The sequence below is a fragment of the Delphinus delphis genome, chromosome 2 (assembly GCF_949987515.2).
Source record: "Delphinus delphis chromosome 2, mDelDel1.2, whole genome shotgun sequence".
Taxonomy (NCBI): domain Eukaryota; kingdom Metazoa; phylum Chordata; class Mammalia; order Artiodactyla; family Delphinidae; genus Delphinus; species Delphinus delphis.
In genome coordinates this window covers 84978680-85000305 of record NC_082684.1, presented here as the reverse complement: position 1 = coordinate 85000305, position 21626 = coordinate 84978680, and the positions used below count along the sequence as shown (strand labels likewise).

At 38.1% G+C, this 21626-nt stretch overlaps 1 protein-coding gene across 1 annotated transcript in view; it reads left to right on the top strand.

Annotated features, from left to right (window-relative positions):
* Positions 1 to 21626, top strand: part of INO80 (INO80 complex ATPase subunit) — a 131835-nt gene that overhangs the window by 22926 nt on the left and 87283 nt on the right. The window contains exons 2-7 of the mRNA XM_060005019.1: positions 6730 to 6915; positions 7174 to 7343; positions 7435 to 7502; positions 9561 to 9734; positions 11923 to 12043; positions 13131 to 13345. Coding sequence (XP_059861002.1) covers positions 6773 to 6915; positions 7174 to 7343; positions 7435 to 7502; positions 9561 to 9734; positions 11923 to 12043; positions 13131 to 13345 — 891 coding nt within the window. The 5' untranslated portion in view covers positions 6730 to 6772. The remainder of the gene's footprint in view (positions 1 to 6729; positions 6916 to 7173; positions 7344 to 7434; positions 7503 to 9560; positions 9735 to 11922; positions 12044 to 13130; positions 13346 to 21626) is intronic.

Sequence of the window (21626 nt, the reverse complement as noted above, 5' to 3'; positions counted from 1 at the left end):
AGGAGGATTCCCTGAAAGATACTCAGTTCATGCAGTCTCCTATTCTTGTTCAACAAGGATGGATAATGAATGATTGAACACATTCTGCTTAAGTTACCCGACTTTTGTTATCTTTTGATTTGTCTTATTTAAACTTTTGTCCCCAAATCATGTGTCCAGGATATGAGTAGAGACCTATGGTCATTGACTACAGATTGTCTTTATACAGAAAGTAACATTAGAACTAGAGTTTTGTAGCCTTGACATTTAAGACTGTGCTTTGAAAAGCAAATTAATATGGTCATTTGTAAATATCAGAACCAAATAGATTCATGAGATAGGGACTCTTTGCCCAAATAGTTTAGTAAGTTTGTTTAGTAAGGGAGCTAAGGTGTGCATGTATACAGTTAATTGACTGTAAGATCATACAAGTGTCATGCTTTCCATAAATAACCATGCAGATGTTCAAAGAAGAGAATAGTCTTAGCTAAGAATAATCTAAAAGTGTTTCCTGGAACAGTGTATTTCACTCATTTTGTCTTTGAAGGATTTCATTTCAGCTTGGTGAGACTTCTCTTTCAGAGATGTTATTCATAGGATAAGGGCAAGACAGCATCCATAAAGGCATAGCAGTAATTAGAGAGTGCAAAGCAGTTCAGTCCAGGACCATATATGGATACAGGTAGGTAAGTTTGAGTATGATTTGAAGGCAGATACTTTACCATGGATATCAAGCTTAGTCAGGGGACCTAAAGGGTGATCATAGTCCAGTTGCAGGATAATCAGGATTAAAGAGCCAGAGTTCAGGGTATGGACCAGGCCAATCAATGGTGAATTGCTCTAACATCATGTATTAATCCTTTGAAATGGCAGTAAGAGCCTGTGGTTGGAGGAGTTTTAAAGAGCTCTTCACGTGAATATTGGGATGGATCTGAGAGGAAGTTACGAGACATTTTCAGGGTATTCTTAATTTGTGTCAAGTATAGGGAAATAGTAAAATTGGAAAAGTAGCTTGAAGCCAGATGATAAAGGTCTTTGAATCTCTGGTTGAGGAATTTAGACTTCATTGGATTTTGGAAAGCTATTGTGGGATAACAACATAATCAGAGTGATGTTTTGGAAATACTGATCTGGAAGTAGCTGCAAAGATGGATCAGAGGGAGAAGTACCTGGAGGTGGGAAGCCAAATTAGGCAGCAGTAGTCTGGGTGTGTGAGTACATGTGAATGTACTTAATGGCACTGAATTTTCTACTTACAAATGATTAAAGTGGTAAATTTTATGTTATGTATATTTTACAACAGTAAAAATCTAATCAAACACTTTAAAAATATTCCTTGACTCTCCAGATATCATCATAAGACTTATTCTTGTGGAGATATGTCATGAACTTCATGCACCTCCTCCTTTAGCCTTGTGGAAATAAGAAAGTGCTATTTTATGATTGCTATTTCAACTATTAATGGTGATATGCTACAGAGGTGATTCTGGGAGAATCAGACTATAGGATTGATGTGTACTTGGTGTCACAGGGGGCACATTGAGCATTGTAAGACCATACAAGTAACTCTGATCTTTCCTGGACAAATTGGTTTTGACTTCATGTTATTATGCAGCCCAGATACTGAGGAATTATTTTAAAAAGTAGTTCCTTTTGGGCTTCCCTGGTGGCTCAGTGGTTGAGAGTCCGCCTGCCGATGCAGGGGACACGGGTTCGTGCCCCGGTCCGGGAAGATCCCACATGCCGCGGAGCGGCTGGGCCCGTGAACCGTGGCCGCTGTGCCTGCGTGTCCGGAGCCTGTGCTCCGCAACCGGAGAGGCCACAACAGTGAGAGGCCCGCGTACCGCAAAAAAAAAAAAAAAAAAAAGAAAAAAAGTAGTTCCTTTTGAATCACCCAGTATTTCTTTGTAGTCATACCTTCATACCGCCTTAATTAGGACCATTTTATTATCAGCTAAATTAAGTAGAGCATAATATCAATTTTTAAAAATAAATTTATTTTATTATTATTTTTATTTTTGGCTGCACTGGGTCTTTGTTTTTGTCACGCGGGCTTCCTCTAGTTGTGGCAAGCGGGGGCTGCTCTTCGTTGCAGTGCGTGAGCTTCTCATTGCGGTGGCTTCTCTTGTTGCGGAGCACGGGCTCTAGGCGCGCGGCCTTCAGTAGTTGTGGCACGCAGGATCAGTAGTTGCGGCTTGCGGGCTCTAGAGCACAGGGTCAGTAGAGGCACACGGGCTTAGTTGCTCCATGGCATGTGGGATCTTCCCGCACCAGGGCTCAAACCTGTGTCCCCTGAATTGGCAGGTGGATTCTTAACCACTACGCCGCCAGGGAAGCCTGAGCATAATATGAGTTATTTTGTAATAAAATCTTAGGAGGGTGCCAAGCAACAATTTTTTTTCATTTTTTCATTCAACTACAGATGATTTACAATATTGTGTTAGTTTCAGGTGTACAGCATAGTGGTTCAGTTTCACACACACACACACACACACACAATAAATCCTGGTTGTTTATCTATTTTAATTTAGTGGTGTGTATCTGTTAATCCCATACTCCAAACTTATCCACCTCCCCCCTTTCCCCTTTGGTAACCATAAATTTGATTTCTATGTCCCTTGCCCCTTTGGTAACCATAAGTTTGTTTTCTATGTCTGTGAGTCTGTTTCTGTTTTGTAAATAAGTTCATTTGTATTATTTTTTAGATTCCATGTGTAAGTGATGGCATGTAATATTTGTCTTTCTCTATTTGACTTCACTAGTATGATAATCTCTAGGTCCATCCATGTTGCTGCAAATAGCAATATTTCACTCTTTCTGGCTGAATAATATTCCATTGTTTATGTATACTACATCTTCTTTTTTTTTTTTTTTTTTTTTTTGCAGTACGCGGGCCTCGCACTGCTGTGACCTCTCCCGTTGTGGAGCACAGGCTCCAGATGCGCAGGCTCAGCGGCCATGGCTCACGGGCCCAGCCGCTCCGCGGCATGTGGGATCTTCCCGGACTGGGGCACGAACCTGTGTCCCCTGCATCGGCAGGTGGACTCTCAACCACTGCGCCACCAGCGAAGCCCCGAATCTTCTTTATCCATTGATCTGTTGCTTCCATGTCTTGGCTATTATAAATAGTGCTACTATGAACATTGGGGTGCATGTATCTTTTTGAATTAGAATTTTTGGCTTTTCCGGATATATGCCCAAGTGTGGGATTGCTGGATCATATGGTAACTTTATTTTTAGTTTTTTAAGGAACCTCCATCCAACAGTGTAGGAGGGTTCCCTTTTCTCCACACCCTCTCCAGCATTTATTATTTGTAGACTTTTTGATGATGGCCATTCTGATGGGTATGAGGTGATACCTCATTGTAGTTTTGATTTGCATTTCTCTGATAATTAGCATTGTTGAGCATCTTTTTGTGTTCCTGTTGGCCACCTGTATGCCTTCTTTGGAGAAATGTCTATTTAGGTCTTCCAAGCAGCAATTTTATATGCTTTAATTTGTATGTATGTGTATCAAGATGAATTATATGTATTCTCTAAGGTAGTTTTGCTTTATTTTTAAAACCAAGTTTCTTTGAAATCTTCTGGAATGGGTACCTGTTAGGTCTCATTTTGAAAAGTAGAATTTATTGAAGTCCTTTATAAAAGACTTTTATTAAAAAGTCTTTTATAAAGACTTTTATAAAAAGTATTTAAAGTTTTTTTTTTTTTTAGTTAGTTTTGGCTGTGTTGGGTCTGAAAGGCTGCGCGTGGGCTTTATTTTTAGTTGCGGCAAGCAGGGGCTACTCTTCCTTGCATTGTGTGGGCTTCTCATTGCGGTGGCCTCTCTTGTTGTAGAGCATGAGCTCTAGGTGCGCGGGCTTCAGTAGCTGTGGCTCATGGGCTCTAGAGTGCATGCAGGCTCAGTAGTTGTGGCGCATGGAGCTGCATGTGGTTTCTTCCCGGACCAGGGCTCGAATCCATATCCCCTGCATTGGCAGGCGGATTCTCAACCACTGCACCACCAGGGAAGCCCTAAAGTATTTTTTAACCTCTTTTTTCTTTAACTGTTCCCAAGATTGATATTTTATATACCATGAAATTCACCTCATTTAAATGTACAATTCAGTGATTTTTAGCAAAATTACAAAATTGTGCAAACATCACCACAATGTGGATTTACATTTCTACCTCCCCTAAAAAAGATCTCTAGTATCCATTGGTAGTCACTCCCCCTTTGTACCCCCAGTGAACCACTGATCTACCTTTTGTCTCTATAGATTTCCTTTTCTGGATATTTCATATAAATGGAATTCTACAGTATGTGGTCTTTTATGTCTGACTTCTTTTACTTAACATAAAATTTTGAGGTTCGTTCATGTTATTGCATGTATCAATTGTTTATTCCTTTTTATTGCTGAATAGTATTCCATTGTCCAGACATGCCATATTTTATTTATCCATTCACCATTTGATGGACATTTAGATTATTTCACTTTTTGACTATTATGAATAATACTGCTGTGAACATTCACATAAAAGGCTTGGAGTGGTGGACATGTGTTTTTATTTCTCTTGAATAGATAACTGGGAGAGGAAGTGCTAGGTCGTATGGTAACTATATTCAAATTTTCAAGCAACTACCAAACTTGTCTATAGTGGCTATAATATTTTACATTTTCACCAGCAATGTATGAGGGTTTCAGTTCCACATCTTCCCCCAACAATTGTTTTTGTCTTTTTACTGTAGCTGTTCTAGTGGGTATAAAGTGGTATCCCTCTGTAATTTTAATTTGCAATTTTTGATGTTGAGCATCTCCATGTGCCTGTTAAGCCATTTGTATATCCTCTTTGGTAAAATGTCTGTTCAAAGTCTTTTGCCCATTTTTTAGTTATCTTCTTACTGAGTTGCAAGAGTTCTTTATAAATACATATCTAAAGTCATGAGGATTTTTTTTTTCTTGTAGAAGTTTTATATTTTGGGGTTTTACACCTGGGTCTCTGATCCATTTTGAGTTAATTTTTGTGCATGGTATGAGGTAATGGTTTAAATTCAACTTTTTTTTTTTTTTAAAGTGAGAAAAGGACCTATTTCATTGGTCACTGTGCAGATTTTTTTTTTTAATTAATTAATTTATTTATTTATTTTTGGCTGTGTTGGGTCTTCGTTTCTGTGCGAGGGCTTTCTCTAGTTGCAGCAATCGGGGGCCGCTCTTCATCGCATTGTGTGGGCCTCTCACTATCGTGGCCTCTCTTGTTGCGGAGCACAGGCTCCAGATGTGCAGGCTCAGTAGTTGTGGCTCATGGGCCTAGTTGCTCCGCGGCATGTGGGATCTTCCCAGACCAGGGATTGAACCTGTGTCTCCTGCGTTGGCAGGAGGATTCTTAACCACTGTGCCACCAGGGAAACCCCTAAATTCAACTTTTATATGTGTTACATATTCAGTTGTCCAGCACAGTTTGTTGAAGACTGTCCTTTCCCCCATTGAAATTGCCTTGGCACCTTCATTGAAAATTAATTGACCATAAATGTAAGGGTTTATTTCTGGATATTTCAGGTCTATTTCATTGGTCTGTATGGTTATCCTTATGCCAGTACCACACTGTCCTGGTGACTGTAGCTTTATGATATATTTAAAATCAGAAAGTATAAGTGAGTAAGCCCTGTACTTTTTCAAAATTATTTTGACTATTCTAATTCCTTTGTGTGTCCATATAAATTTAATAATCAGCTTGTCAATTTTTGGGGAAAAAAAGCCTACTAGGAGTTTAATAGGGATTATGTTGAATCTGTGGCTGAATTGGGAGAGAATTTTTAACATTCTCTTAAGGAGAAAGATTGTATTAGGAAATTTTTAAAATCTGTAATAAAAAGAGAAGACAACTCAAGATAAAGATGTTCTGGTTTCCTTTAAAGATTATACCTTAATTTATTAGATTATGAACTTTTACAAGTAATTTACTATTTATTGAGTACTCGCTGTATGTCAGATGATGGGCTGATTGCTCTGTGTTATCCCATTATTTAATCTTGGCTCGGCCCCTTAACTCTTTAAAGATAACCAGTTATAAGGAAGAAGATGCTACATGAAAGACAGTTGGGGGGAAGGTTGTTAACACTGATTGATTCTCTAGTGAAGATGTTCTTAGTCTAACATTGTCCTTAACAACATAAGGTAGCAAAGAGAATGCTCAGGTTTCTCACCCTCACTTTTATTCTCTTTGTTCCAGTTTTCTAAATCATCTCTAAATCTTTATACTATATGACATGTTTATAAGGGATTGTAAAATACTCTGCCAGTATATCTATTCCCTTGTAAGTGGACTACCTCACACATATGTATGAATGTAAATACAAAGTGAAAAAGGGAGCAGCTGTTTTGAAGGGTGATGCTGAGAACATGTGCTCCTCTGTGAGGTGTACAACAGTGAACTTGTGGTACAGATTTGGATAGTTGTGAGTAATTATTAATTGTAAGATGAAAGAGAATTGAGTATATATTTTAAGGCACTGCTTCAAAAAAGTATCAAGAATTTTCATTGTGACAGGTGACAGTATTTCTAGTTTGGTGTTTTTCTCATCCTTTTAACGTCTGCATTTGCATTAGGAGGCAATGCCTAACAAGAACTTCATCATGGTCTTTCTGTAGACTGCTGTATTCTCTTCTTGTGTCTAGAAGGTCTGATTTCTCTTCATATTGATAGCAAGCAGGCAAAATAAAGGGAGAATGAATAGCATTTCATCTTTCACTACTTATCTCCATTCTGCAGCCGTGCAGTCGGAAACCCTTGTGCATGAAGACAGATTTGTTCTATGGCCTCGGAGTTGGGTGCCGGGGACGATGGCGGCTTCACTGAGCTGGCAAAGCCCCTCTATCTTCAGTACCTGGAGAGGGCCCTCCGGTTGGACCATTTCCTGCGACAAACATCAGCCATCTTCAACAGGAATATTTCTAGGTATGGTATCCCATATTCCCAATATAACGTTTCACCACATTTCTGATTCCCATCATTCCTGTAGATTTTATGGTTAAAGTATCTTTTATGGGTTTTGGGATGTTTGATTTTTTTTTTTCCTTCTTTCTTTCAAATAAAATACAGTCAGCTTAATCAGAGGATCAATTTCTTCTGTAAAGTGTTCAGTCTGCTAACCATAAATTATAATATTTTGCTGGGTCGGCTGTTATTGTGGATTCACCATTCTTCAATTTATAGTGATGAAAGTGAAGATGGACTGGATGACAATAATCCTTTATTACCCCAATCTGGGGATCCCTTGATACAAGTTAAGGAAGAACCTCCAAATTCATTGCTTGGTGAGACTTCTGGAGCAAGTAGTTCTGGAATGTTAAACACATATTCATTGAATGGAGTTCTACAGTCAGGTCAGTGTGGTGTGAGATCCCTCTTTGGACTATCAGTTCTTTTGGGGCAAGTGTCCTTTCATTTTTTTATTCTTTATGTTTCTTTACACAGAAACAAAATCTGACAAAGGGAATTTATATAACTTCTCTAAGTTGAAGAAAAGCAGAAAGTGGCTAAAGGTAAGAGATAAGGCAGAATGTTTATAATTCAAATAACCTACTAAAATTACAAATAGAAGGAGAGGTTACTGACTAATTATGGCACATTGGCAGAGATTTTCCTAGACATGAGTCTTTTATTCTGGGTGTGGTTGGTTTTTTTTTTTGTTTGTTTGTTTTTTGTGGTACGTGGGCCTCTAACTGTGTGGCCTCTCCCGTTGCGGAGCACAGGCTCCGGACACGCAGGCTCAGCGGCCATGGCTCACGGGCCCAGCCGCTCCGCAGCATGTGGGATCTTCCCGGACCGGGGCACGAACCCGTGTCCCCTGCATCGGCAGGCGGACTCTCAACCACTGCGCCACCAGGGAAGCCCTGGGTGTGGTTTTTTAAGAGATTATAGAGAAAAATCTAGAGGACTCAACGAAGTTCATTTTAGCAAACATTTTTGGGAATGAAGCCCTATACTGAGCAAGGGAGTACAGAAATATATCAGATAAGATCCTTGCTCTCACTGGCTTGTAATCAGGATTATTAATCTGTTTTTTTTTTATTAGTCTCTGAGTAGTTCATTCATTCAACAGGTGTTGATTGGCACGTACTGCCTTGGGAGATACTATTGTAGATAGATAGAGTTCCTGCCCTGAGGAGCTTACATTCTAATGTAGGGAGGCAGTGAGTAAGCCTGTAAATAAGAAATAAATACAGTTTCTTTAAAGAGGTAACATTTCAACTGATTGCTGAATGATCAGAAGGAACTATGTGAAGGTTTAAGATAAGAGCATTTCAATCAGAAGGAACAATGGCAGAAGTCCTGAGAAAGGAAGCAACTTGGTATGTTTGGGGAAGAAAGGAGGTTGGTATAGCTGGAGCACAGTAAATGAGAGGATAGTAGAAACTGAGGTTATTAGCTGATCATGTTGGGCCTTGTACACTATGTTACGGAATTTGTATTTTAACTCTTGTTACAGTGCTAGGCAGTTGGAGTGTTTGTAAGCAAGGCAGTGACAATCTCATTTATACTCTTACAAGATTACTGTCATTAGCTAGACTGAATTAAGGTTAGCATTTCTTTTATTGAAACTAATTATTTCTCTATTTTATACTTTTCTTATGAAGAGCTCAAAGTAATTTAAAGGTAGTCTATTATTTTTATCACCAGCCCCTTTAAAACGCTCATGTGGAAAAGGCCTGATTAGCTTCACATCAATGAGGTTTTAAACTGTTGGGAATGCAGTAACCTTATGCTTGGCCATCACATTTTAAAAAATTGAGATGTAATTCACATGCCATAAAATCTGCCCTTTTAAAGTGTATAATTTAATAATTTTTAGTACTTTCATAAAGTTAATACAGCCATTACCACTATCTAATTCCAGAACATTTTCAACACTCCAGGAAGAAACTCTGTTCATTAACAGTCACCCTTTCTCTACTTTCCCCAGCCCTTGGGAGCCACTAACCTGTTTTCTGTCTCTGTGGATTTGCCTATCCTGGACATTTCATATAAATGAAAACATAAAATATGGCCTTTTATGTCTGGCTTCTTTTACTTAGCATAATGTTTTCAAGGTTCATTCGTGTTGTGGCACATGTCGGTACTACTTCCTTCATTTTAATGGCTGAATAATTCTTCGTTATCTGGATAATACCACATTTTGTTTATCCATTCATCAGTTAATGGATTTTGGGGTTGTTTCCCCTTTATTAGGCATCACAGCTTGTTTTCTGTATTATATCTTTATGCCCTATAGTAGCTTTTTAGGTTTTGTTTAGTTTTTTGCCTTGGTATTTGACATTTATTTAAATTACCTTATGTGTAGCGTATGTACTAAGTGAAATTTAGCCTTGTTGCTGTTGATAGCATTTCTCATGTTTTGGCGCTCTTTCATTCGTGACTACTAGGTTTAATTGGTATCTTTTTGTTTTTTAGATGAATTGGTAAAGAATAGTATAAGGGAAACTGGAATGACTATCCTCCAGCTGTTTTTGTCATTGTTTTGGGATCTGGAAAAAACCCTTGGATTATAAAAGGAATTGCTTCATATCAGAGGTTCCATTTCCATTTCCTCCCTTTTTCAGAGCATTCTGCTAAGTGATGAATCCAGTGAGGCAGATTCTCAGAGTGAAGACAATGATGAAGAAGAAGAAGAAGAAGAAGAAGAACTCAATCTCAGCAGAGAAGAACTTCATAATATGTTGCGACTGCACAAATATAAGAAACTTCACCAGAATAAGTATAGTAAAGACAAGGAGGTAAGGGTTTCAGGAGAAATCTCAGATTTTCATGCTGGGTATTTACCCTCTGGTTTATATTAATTGAAAATACATCATTTTAACTTTATATTTAGGTGGTGGTTGTGGTTGTTCTGATAATTGAAATATACTTCACATACCAAAAAAATTCAGCCTTTTAATGTACACAGTTCAGTTGGTCTTAGTATATTCATAGAGTTTGTAACTATCATCACTTTCTAATTTTGGAACATTTTCTCACCCCAAAAAGAAATCTCATTTCTCTTAGCTCTTGCCCCTCATTCTCTTTCTTTCTTTTTTTTTTTTTTTTTAAATTTTTTACATTTTTAAATTTTTTGCTGTGTGGCTTGCAGGATCTCAGTTCCCCTACCAGGGATTGAACCTGGGCCACAGCAGTGAACGTCTGGAATCCTAACCACTAGGCCAGCAGGGAACTCCCCCCCTCATTCTCTTCATTCCCCTCAGCCCCAGACAGTCATCAGTCCACCATTTGTCTCTATAAATGTGCCTATTCTAGACCCTTCATACAAATGGAACAACATGTGTCCAGCTTCTCTCACTTAGCATAAGGTTTTCAGGGTTCATTCATGTTGTAGCATGTATTAGTACCTCATTCCATTTTATTACCAAATAATATTCCATTGTATGGACATAGTGCGTTTTACTTATCCATGCATCATTTGATGAACTAATTGGATTGCTTCTACTTTTTGGGTTTTATGGATTGTAGCTATGAATAGTGACTTGTTTCACTTTTTGGCTCGTATGAATAATGCTGCCCTGAAGATTTGTGTGCAGATTTTCGGTGTGGACAGGTATTTTTATTTCTCTTGGGTATATACCAAGGAAAAGAATTGCTGGGTCATATGATAAAACTATGCTTACCCTTTGGGGGAACTGTCAGGCTGTTTTCCAAAGCAGCTGCACCATTTAAAATTCTTGTGGTTGCTTTTTAATGCAGTTGTTCTTTGGAAGTGTTCCTATCTTGGAAAAACTCCCTTTCTTCACATACTAACATTAGATTGATGATAGTTTTATGTGGCAACTATTTGAATGGTGTTACAAACGCCTTCTGATTTTTGTCAGGAGTGTAGCACTTTGTACATAATGAGCAATAGAATATTTGAAGACCTAAAACATTCCAGCAATTAGTTAAAGTCCAAAGTCAGTTCAGAAAGCTTTGAATAATATGCTAAAAGTTATAAACCTGTAGAAGTAATAAATAGTAAGATGTATGAAGATGTATGACTTTTGACTTAGACAAGGAGTTCCTTTTTAAAGTACAGTGCTAAGGCAGTTGGTGCTCAAAATACTTGGTCTTCTTAAAATTGAAGTAAAAGCCACATGTGGGAAAGTCCACAGATTTTAAGTTTACAGCTGTGTGAATGCTTTAACAGAGGACCTTGTAATAGTTCTCCATGTCACTCTTCTATCCTAGTTTCAGTCTTTGAACAACTCATTTGCCTGTAATTCAGGAAAGAGATTCTGCAGTGGACTATCTAATTTTATTTATCTTCGTATTTACCCGTTAGTAATAGGTCAGACAAAATTTGAGCTTTGGAGGTCAATTTGAATGAAATGTTTGAAAAGATTAAGTACTCTCTAGACAGAAAAAAAATAGATTATTCATATGTTAGAATTCTGGTAACAAAGACACTATGTATAATATTGTCAGACTCTTAGTGGGAAATGAAGAGAGAAGACTTCAGAGATTGAAGAATTGTCATGGCTGGGGACTATTCAAACTAAATATAAGGCTAAGAGCTGGGAAAGCAGGCATTAGAAACCTTAGTAAATCTGGGGACCTATCGGTAGTAGAAGTATGGTTTATTTCTTGTTGATGAATTGAAGAGGAGACCTTTCTGCAATGATAAATATGTGTCAGGACAAAGTAAATATTCTGGTGGAGAATCAGAATCATGAAGGTTTTTCTTTTTTGTTTATTTGTTTTTTTAAGTTATTTTCAACAACTTTCCATGTGCATAGCTAATGAACCCATTTTGTTCTGAAGTTAAGGAAATAATTCACTTTGATGTATTAAACGTTTATTGGTCTCTTTGTGGGAAGGATACTGTATGTAGGAATTATGTTTTTTCTCTGGATCAGCTTTCTTTAGTAAAGATAATTTGAAGGCTGTGCTGTAGGAAAGACAGGCCCTTCTAAACATCACTGTCTTTGCCTACTTCAGTTGCAGCAATACCAATACTACAGTGCAGGACTGCTCTCCACATATGACCCTTTCTATGAGCAGCAACGGCACCTTCTTGGACCTAAAAAAAAGAAATTCAAGGAAGAAAAGAAACTTAAAGGTGAGGATATTGACTTGCCTTCTACCTTTACTCATTCTTAGTTCCAGGTACGTTTGGGCTTTGAACATAATCCATGTAGTAGAAATTTGCTTTATCTGAAAAACCCTAGTCTCCCTTATCCGATTACTAGTTGTAAATAGTATTAAATTTATTTTGTATTTGGTTTATGATCTATTCTAGAATTATGAAGACATGAGAACTATAGATTCTTTGCCAGAGATTTAAGCCAATTAGGTTATTCCTTTTTTTCTTCTACATACTCTCCAAATATTGAAAATGTTCTGGGACAGAAAGAAGTTAGTTATACACAGGGAAGTATGTAGAGTCACCTGAAGTATTTGGAATAAGTTATCATTGTTGCTGTATGTAGTGATTTAAAATAGACACCTCCTGATGATCTTCTGTAGTGCTTGTTTGCACGTTTGCCAGGAAATGTGTTTTCCTCTCTGAGTTCCAAGCAGCTGGAAGTCAGGAAGGAAATAGGAAAGGAAAGTTTTAGACTATCTGTACTAGGCAGATTTTATTCCCCTAAAGGCATGAACTCTGTACAGAAACACTCTTTTCAGCCTTCTTCCCTTATTTCTTCCACATCCTCCTTGTTTATCTCAGTATTTTCTCATCCTTCCACCCTCCCTCTCAAACTAGATTTTTGTTTCATGTGCAGTTTTCTTTTCACAGGTCTCAGTGTCATATCAGTTAATGCATTTTTTTTCTTTCTCTGTTATTTTTCTTTAGTCACCTTACATTGCTACCAAGTAGAAAAGTTCCTTCCTCTGATCATGACTTGAGCTCATGATACTTCATAAGCCTCCTTTCCTATTGTTGGGTTCAAAAGAAATACAGTTCTTAGGTTCTCTTCTATTTCTCTTTCATGTAAACAGAGGGAGTATCCAGTGTTCTTTTTTGAGGTAGTGTTAGCTTCTTCTTGGAATATTCATGGACCTGAATAGATAAAAGGAGAAACATTGCCAGTCTCAGTGGAATGAGAAAAGAACCTTGATTTTTCTTAAAGTGATGAGGTTGTTTTGTGACTTTCTCCTGTGGAAGGGAAGAAATGCAACCTTCTGAGAGTCTGTTTCCTTTGCAGCTAAGTTGAAAAAAGTGAAGAAAAAAAGGCGAAGGGATGAAGAACTTTCCTCTGAAGAATCCCCTCGTCGCCACCACCACCAGACCAAAGTCTTTGCCAAGTTCTCTCATGATGCACCTCCTCCTGGCACCAAGAAGAAGCACTTATCCATTGAGCAGCTCAATGCCCGTCGCAGGAAAGTATGGCTCAGCATTGTGAAAAAGGAACTACCAAAGGTAAGTGAGTGCCTCCAGATAGAATGTTTTCTCTGCCTGCCCTCCAAAGAGAAGCTGTGAGAGGTAGATACCTTCACACGGTTCAGAAAGAAAACTAATCTTTTGGAATTAGGAAAATCCTGAATAGTACTCTCTTCAGTTAACTGATTTTCTAGAATTTTATCAAAATACATGAGATAATTGTTGTGTTATGCTCCTTGGCCAAACAAATGGAGGGAAACCTCTTTGAGGAATGCAGTTTTCTTACATAAAGAAATAGAGATTTGACAGCAAATTGATAGGTCATAATGCAGGAAATTAAAATAAAATGATGGACGTGTGTTTCTTAGACTTTATAAACATTTGGATGTTACTGAATAATCACAGGTATTAGAAGAAAATGTGAATGATTTAGGAAAAACATGTATAAGCATTCATTTTGCTCTTTTAATTTGCTTGAATGTTTTGATATACTAATTTCAAACTTAAAAGTTGCAGGAATAATGTCTGTATACCCTATTTATTTATTTATTTGTTTATTTATTTATTTATGGCTGTGTCGGGTCTTAGTTGCAGCATGCGGAATCTTTATTGTGGTGCGCAGGCTCCTCTCTAGTTGTGGCGTGCAGGCTCCAGAGTGTGTGGGCTCTGTAGTTGCTGCACGCAGGCTCTCTAGTCGTGGTGTGTGGGCTTAGTTGCCCCGAGGCATGTGGTATCTTAGTTCCCTGACCAGGGATCGTACCAGCGTCCCTGCTTTGCAAGACCAGTTCTTAACCACTGGACCACCAAGTCCCCTTATACTGTTTACTTAGATTCACCAGTGGTTTGCATTTTACCCAGTTAATTGCTTCATTATAAATTGAGTGCAATCTTAATAGACATATGAACAGGATATTTTATGAATTTAGAGAAGATGATTCTAAACTCAATGTGGAAAAAGTCAGTATGCGAGAATTGCTAGGGAAACAGTAAAAAAAGCCTTCCCAAACATTAAAACATACTATAAAATCTCTACAATTAGAACAGTATGGTACTGACACATGAATGGGCAGATAGATCAGTAGTACCTTTAATAAATGGTGTTGGGACAACTAGGTAGCCATTTTGTAAAAGATAAAATTAGGTCTGTATCTCACACATATACTCCAAATGGATTTGGCATCTCAGTGTAAAAAAAAGAAATCATACAAATATTAGAATAAAACAACTGCATTTCTATCTAACGTTTGTGTAGGAAAAGAGTTTCTAACTATGATTCAATATCCAGAGGTAATAAAAAAAATACTCTTAAATCTGGCCGCATAAAAATAAATTTTTGCATGACAAAAGACAACTGACAGGGGCTTCCCTGGTGGCGCAGTGGTTGAGAGTCTGCCTGCCGATGCAGGGGACACGGGTTCGTGCCCCGGTCTGGGAAGATCCCACATGCCGCGGAGCGGCTGGGCCTGTGCACCATGGCTGCTGAGCCTGTGCGTCCGGAGCCTGTGCTCCGCAACGGGAGAGGCCACAACAGTGAGAGGCCCGCATACCGCCAAAAAAAAAAAAAAAGACAACTGACAAACTGGGAGATATTATTTTTTTTAATTTTTAATTTTTAAAATTTATTTTTGGCTGTGTTGGGTCTTTGCTGCTGCATGCGGGCTTTCTCTAGTTGCGGCGAGCGGGGGCTACTCTTTGTTGCGGTGTATGGGCTTCTCGTTTTGCAGAGCACAGGCTCTAGGTGTGCGGGCTTCAGTAGTTGTGGCACACAGGCTTAATTGCTCCGCTGCATGTGGGATTTTCCCGTACCAGGGCTTGAACCCATGTCCCCGGCATTGGCAGGCGTATTCTTAACCACTGCGCCACCAGGGAAGTCTGCATTATTTACATTGAATACTACAGTCAAAGGGCTGTTACCTCTAATAATATGGAAAGAACTATTAAAAATTGAGGGACAGGGACTTCCCTGGTGGTCCAGTGGGTAAGACTCTGTGCTCCCAATGCAGGGGACTTGGGTTCAATCCCTGGTCGGGGAACTAGATATGCCACACTTAAGAGTTCACATGCTGCAACTAAGAAGCCCACATGCTGCAACTAAAGATCCCACATGCCACAACTAAACATGCCACAACGAAGATCCTGCATGCCTCAACTAAGACCCAGTGCAGCCAAAATAAATAAATATTAAAAAAAAAAATGGAGGGACAAATGACCACAGATTCAGTAGACAAATGGGAAAATGTCAAGAATAGACAGTTAGCAAAGAGATATAAAAATGGCTCTAAAACATATTAAAAAGGTTCAAAGTCTCTCATAATTGGGGTAATACAAATTAAAATAACACTTAGACACTATTTGTCACCTATCACACTGGCAAAAATTTAAAAATATGACAACACATTCTGTTAAGGAGCCTGTGGGGAAGCAGGTGCTCTCATAAATTACTGATAGGAATACAAATTAGGACTGTGTTGTGGGGTAAGTTGGCAACACCTAGCAATCTACAGATGCACTTACCTTTAAAATCAGCACTACCAGTTCTAGGAATCTACCTTAAAGCTAAAGCAACCATACACGAATACATGTAAACAAAGTTATTCATTGTAGCATTATGTGTAATTGCAAAATAACAGAAACAATCTAAATGTTCATACATGGGCCTTGAATTAAACGATGGTAGATCTCAGTGGATTATTATACTGCTGTTAAAAATAAAGAATGAAGAAGACCTCCCTGAACTGATTTGAAGTAATTTCGAGGATATACAGTTAAGTGAAAGAGGCAAAACACAAAAAAGTAAGTATACCCTTCATGTAAGAATAAAGGGAATACAAGAAAGTACACAAATATCTGCTCATTCATTCAAAAGAAATTCAAGAAGGATGAAGCAGAAATTAAAGTGATTGATTCCTTATAGAGGGCAAGTGGGAAAAGGGTGGAAAGGAGGGAAGGAATGGGAACAGGGTAGCAAGGATGAGGAGGAAGGAGTCTTTGAGTATATTTTGTATGAGGCTGACTTTTAGAACCATAGTAATGTTTCACAGATTTCTGATATACCTCCAGTATTAAACCAACCAGGATGTGGGTGGAGAGGGAGGTTGGGGGGATGTGTGGTCAAAATGGAATAAAAGTAGGAACAAATGAACTTAACTGTATTAGAAATGAGTAACATGATCAAGTTGCAGGGAGTGGGGAAGAAAGAACTCATCTAAGTAACTGAGGAGAACATTATTTTGATTGGGTATGTAAGGCTAAAGACTGATGGAACTATGCGTAAATGCCATGATTGACATAGTAAAAGTGTTTCTCATAGGGTAATGAATAGGTTAGCAATTTTGAAACTACTTTATGTGTATACTAGGATTGAACAAATAAGTAAATATATTGTAGATGAGCCAGTTTCTCACTGCTGGAGAAAGAAGTTATAAGTAAGGAGAAGGGGAAAGCTAAAATGAAGCCCATGAAGTTTGACTGGGATCAGAGGTATCAGTATAAATTCATGGTTTCATATATATATACACACATACAGATAGATAACTGAAATATACTTGGGTGTGTATGCATGGATTAGCATGCATATGTATATTTTTTCTGGTTCTGTTTGCTGAGAGGGCCTAGAAGCAGTGACACCCCAGTAACAATGAAGATACCTGGCAACCAGGTCGTGATTTCTTACTTACTTATTTATTTGTTTTTGGTTGTGTTGCATCTTCGTTGCTGCGAGCGGGCTTTCTCTAGTTGCGGAGAGCGGGGGCTACTCCTCGTCGCGGTGCGTGGGCTTCTCATTGTAGTGGCTTCTCTTGTCACGGAGCACGGGCTCTAGGTGCGCGGGCTTCAGTAGTTGTGACACACGGGTTTAGTTGCTCTGTGGCATGTGGGATCTTCCCAGACCAGGGATCGAACCCATGTCACCTGCATTGGCAGGCGGATTTTTAACCACTGCACCACCAGAGAAGTCCCTGGGTCTTGATTTCTAAACAACTTTTATTCTCTAATAAGAGGAACCAAGGCTCCTTGAAGAAGTACCGTATTCCAGAACTCAGCAGGGAAAATACAAAATGAACCTTGGGGAATTTTCTGGCGGTCCAGTGGTTAGGACTTTGTGCTTTCACTGCCGGGGCCCGGGTTCAACCCCTGGTCAGGGAACTAAGATCCCGCAAGCCGTGCAGGGCAGCCAAAGACAAAATGAAGAACATTTTTAAGTGGTGCCAGAAAGTAAAGAAGTTCTGAAGAAAGATTGGGGGGAGGTGGGGCTTGTCAAAAGAACACAGGAGGCAACCTGAAGGAGCGCCTCATGGCGAAATTTAGAATAATTTGAGCAACAAAATAAATAAGAATAATACTGGATTTTGACCCATAGAATAAAAGAAATATTTGTCAGTCCATACTGTTATAAGTAAATACTTGAATAGACAAAGTGTAGAAGGAACAACTCTTCCTTTCAGTAGGAATTCCAATTAGAAAGTGTAGAAGGAAATAAAATTATCTTTATGCAAATACCACAGTAATAATTGTTGCAGACTACATCCACTTATGAATGCTAAAATTAGAGGGCAAAAGGTAGAGGAGAAACAGAAGTTGCATAGCTTCAAAACTGGCAGAGTGGACCTTAACCAAATGATCAAAGTAAACATCACTAGTAATATAAATTTTGATATCATGAACTCCTTGATGTGATGCACTGAGAGGAGCACATCATCAAAACATCATTTCTCTGGTATTCTTGCCATAGTAAATGATGTCATTCCCATCATGAGGAGACAGCGGAAAACCACACATTTTGGGACACTTTACAGAATAACTGATTGGTGCTTTTCAAAAGTGTCAAGGACATGAAAGAGAAGGATTGAGGAAATGTTACATACAGGAAGAGATTAAGGAGAAGAACAACTAAATGAACGCATTGTGAGATCCTGTGTAGGATCCTGGAACAGTGAAAGGATATTAGTGGAAAAGTTGTTGACATTCAAATAAGATCTATATATAATTTGGTTAATACTTTACTGGTGTTAATTTCCTTGCTTTTTTTTTTTTTTTTTAAATTCGTAAGTGTCAAGAAGCATCACTTTTTTATTATTTTTTAAAGGGAACTTTAATTAATTTATTTTTGACTGCATTGGCTCTTTGTTGCTGCATGGGCTTTCTTTAGTTGTGGTGAGTGGGGGCTACTCTGTTGAAGTGCGTGGGCTTCTCATTGCGGTAGATTCTCTTGTGGCAGAGCATGGACTCTAGGCACATGGGCTTCAGTAGTTATGGCGTGCGAGCTTCAGTAGATGTGGCTCACGGGCTTCAGTAGTTGTGGCTCATGGGCTCTAAAGGGCAGTTAATTTCCTTTCTTAATAATTGCACTATGGTTATATAAGTTGCTAAAATTAGGGAAAGCGTGGGTGGGAAGTAGTAAGGGAACTCTACTATTTTTTGCATGTTTTCCATAACTCTAAAGTTAGTTCAGTTTCCTCACACCGTATACAAAAATAAACTCAAACTGGATTCAAGACCTGAGAAGATCTGATAAGATCTGAAACCATGAAACTCCTGGAAGAAAACATAGGCAGAACAACCTTTGACATAAGTTGTAGCAGTATTTCTTTGGATCTGTTTCTTGAGGCAAAAGAAGAAATAAAAGCAAAAGTAAACAAATGGGACCTAGTTAAATGTAAAAGGTTTTGGCCAGCAAGGAAAACCATTGACAGAACAAAAAGATAATGTATAGAATGAGAGAAAATATTTGCAAACGGTATGACTGGCAAAGGATTAATATCCGAAATATATAAACAGCTCATACAACTCAGTATCAAAAAAGCAACCTAATCAGAAAATGGCCAGAAGACTTGAATAGACACTTTTCCAAAGAAGTCATGTAGATGGTTAACAGGTACATGAAAAGATACTCAACATTGCTAATCATCAGAGAAATGCAAATCAAAACAAAAATGAGATATCACCTCACATCTGTCAGAATGGCTGTTAATCAAAAGGACCACAAATAACAAATGTTGGAGAGGATGTGGGGAAGAAGGAACCCTAGCACACTGTTGGTGGGAATGTAAATTGGTATGGAGGTCCCTTAGAAAACTAAAAATAGAACGGTAGTTCCAACTAGAGAAAGCCCGTGCACAGCAACAAAGACCCAGCACAGCCAAAAAATAGATAAATAAATAAATTAACTAAAAATTAAAAAAAAGAAAAAATATGGCAAGAATAATGCAAGGAACTGCCATGTGTCTTTTACTTGTATTTAGCACCTGTTTGCCTCATTTTCTTTTGCCATATAAATGCATAGTTTTTTCCTCACTCACTTTAAGGGTTAGTTTGAGATTTTGTGCTAAATTTACTCCTAATAATTGTGTGTTTCCGAAGAAAAAGGAAATCATCTAGTGCATAACCACAGTGCAGTATTAAAAATTATTATCTGACCCATAGGTTTTCATATTTCATCACTTGTTTCAATAATGTCCTTTATAGCACTTTCCCCATCCCTGAATCAATCTAGGACTATATGTTGCATTTAATTGTCATGTCTCATTAATCTCCTTTATTCTGAAACAATTCCTTAGCCTTCATCTTTCCTGACATTGTTATTTTGAAGAGTATATAATTTTGTAGAATATTTTTGAATTTGGGTTTGTGTGATGTTTCCTTGGGATTAGATTTGAATTATGCATTTTTGGCAATATTACTAGAGAGTGATATGTTCTTGACATACCTCATCAGGAGGCACTTGACACATCTGTCCCTATATTGTGATACTAGCTTTGATCCCTTAGTATGATGGTGCCTCTGCATTGTGCAATTACTTCCCCTCCCTCCATTGCAATTATATTTCTGGAGAGAGAGTATATGTTTGAGCATTCTTTTTTTTTAATTGAGATATAGTTGATTTATAATATTAGTTTCAGGTGTGCAGCATAGTGATTCAAAATTTTTATACATTATACTCCATTTAAAGTTATTATAAAATATTGGCTAAGTTCTCTGTGCTATACAATATATCCTTGTTGCTTATTTATTTATTTATTTTTTATTTTATTTTTTATACATAGTAGTTTGTACCTGTTAATCCCATACCTCTATCTTGTTCCCTCTCTTCCCTCTTCCCGCTAGTAACCACTCGTTTATTCTCTATATCTATGAGACAGTTTCTGGTTTGTTATATTCATTTGTTTTATTTCTTAGATTCTACATGTAAGTGATAACATACAGTATTTGTCTTTCTCTGACTTATTTCACTAAGCATAATACCCTCTAGGTCCATCCATGTTGTTGCAAATGGCAGAATTTCATTCTTTTTTATGGCTGAGTAATATTACGGGTGTTTGTGTGTGTGTGTGTGTGTGTGTGTGTGTGTGTGTGTGTGTATCACATCTTCTTTATTCATTCATCTGTTGTTGGACCCTTAGGTTGCTTCCATATCTTGGCTATTGTAAATAGTGCTACTATGAACATTGGGGTGCGTGTATCTTTTTGACTTAGTGTTTTCGTTTTCTTTGGATGTATACCCAGGGGTGGAATTGCTGGGCGATATGGTAGTTCTGTTTTTAGTCTTTTGAGGGCCCTCCATACTGTTTTCCATAGTGGCTGTACCAATTTACATTCCCACCAGCAGTGTGCTAGGGTTCCCTTTTTCCATATCCTCTCCAACATTTATTTGTGGTCCTCTTGATGGTAGCCATTCTGACAGGTATGAGGTGATATCTCATTTTTATTTTGACTGAATTTCTATGATAATTAGTGATGTTGAGCACCTTTTCATGTGCCTGTTGACTTTGTATGAACATTCGTGATGGGAAAAGTTACAGAAAAACTTGTTTCATACTTGAAGAGGCTTCAGATGATGCCCTCTGATGATAAGGAATTCAGTGGGAATATTTGAGATTTTTATCTTTAAAGTGGCAATAGTTGCTTTAGAATTAGAGAAAGTTTTTATTAAAAGCCCTAAAAATTCCCTTAGTCAGACAGTCTGAGGTGGGATTATTATCGAAATGGCTTTCAGGCCCTTTGTATAACTTCGCACCCATTGTTTCTTTACAGTCTGGGGGAGATCTCTTTAATAGTCAGAGAGCCACTCAGCTCTGCCTCTTCTTTCCCATATCAAATAAATGGACCATCATGGTTAAAATCAGGTATCTTTATTGAAGCTAGTTTTTTTTTAACTGAAGTGGTAGACATAATAAGCAGCTTGGGACTTGGTTGTGGGCTGCTGAGTCATATTGTGTTAGGTCTGCCTTGGAATTTTTGTTGAAGAAGATGAGGTCAAGTGGTGGTAAAAATTGAATAATAGTGGCAGTGGGTTTGCCTTGGCTGGAGGTGGGGCTAGAATCAC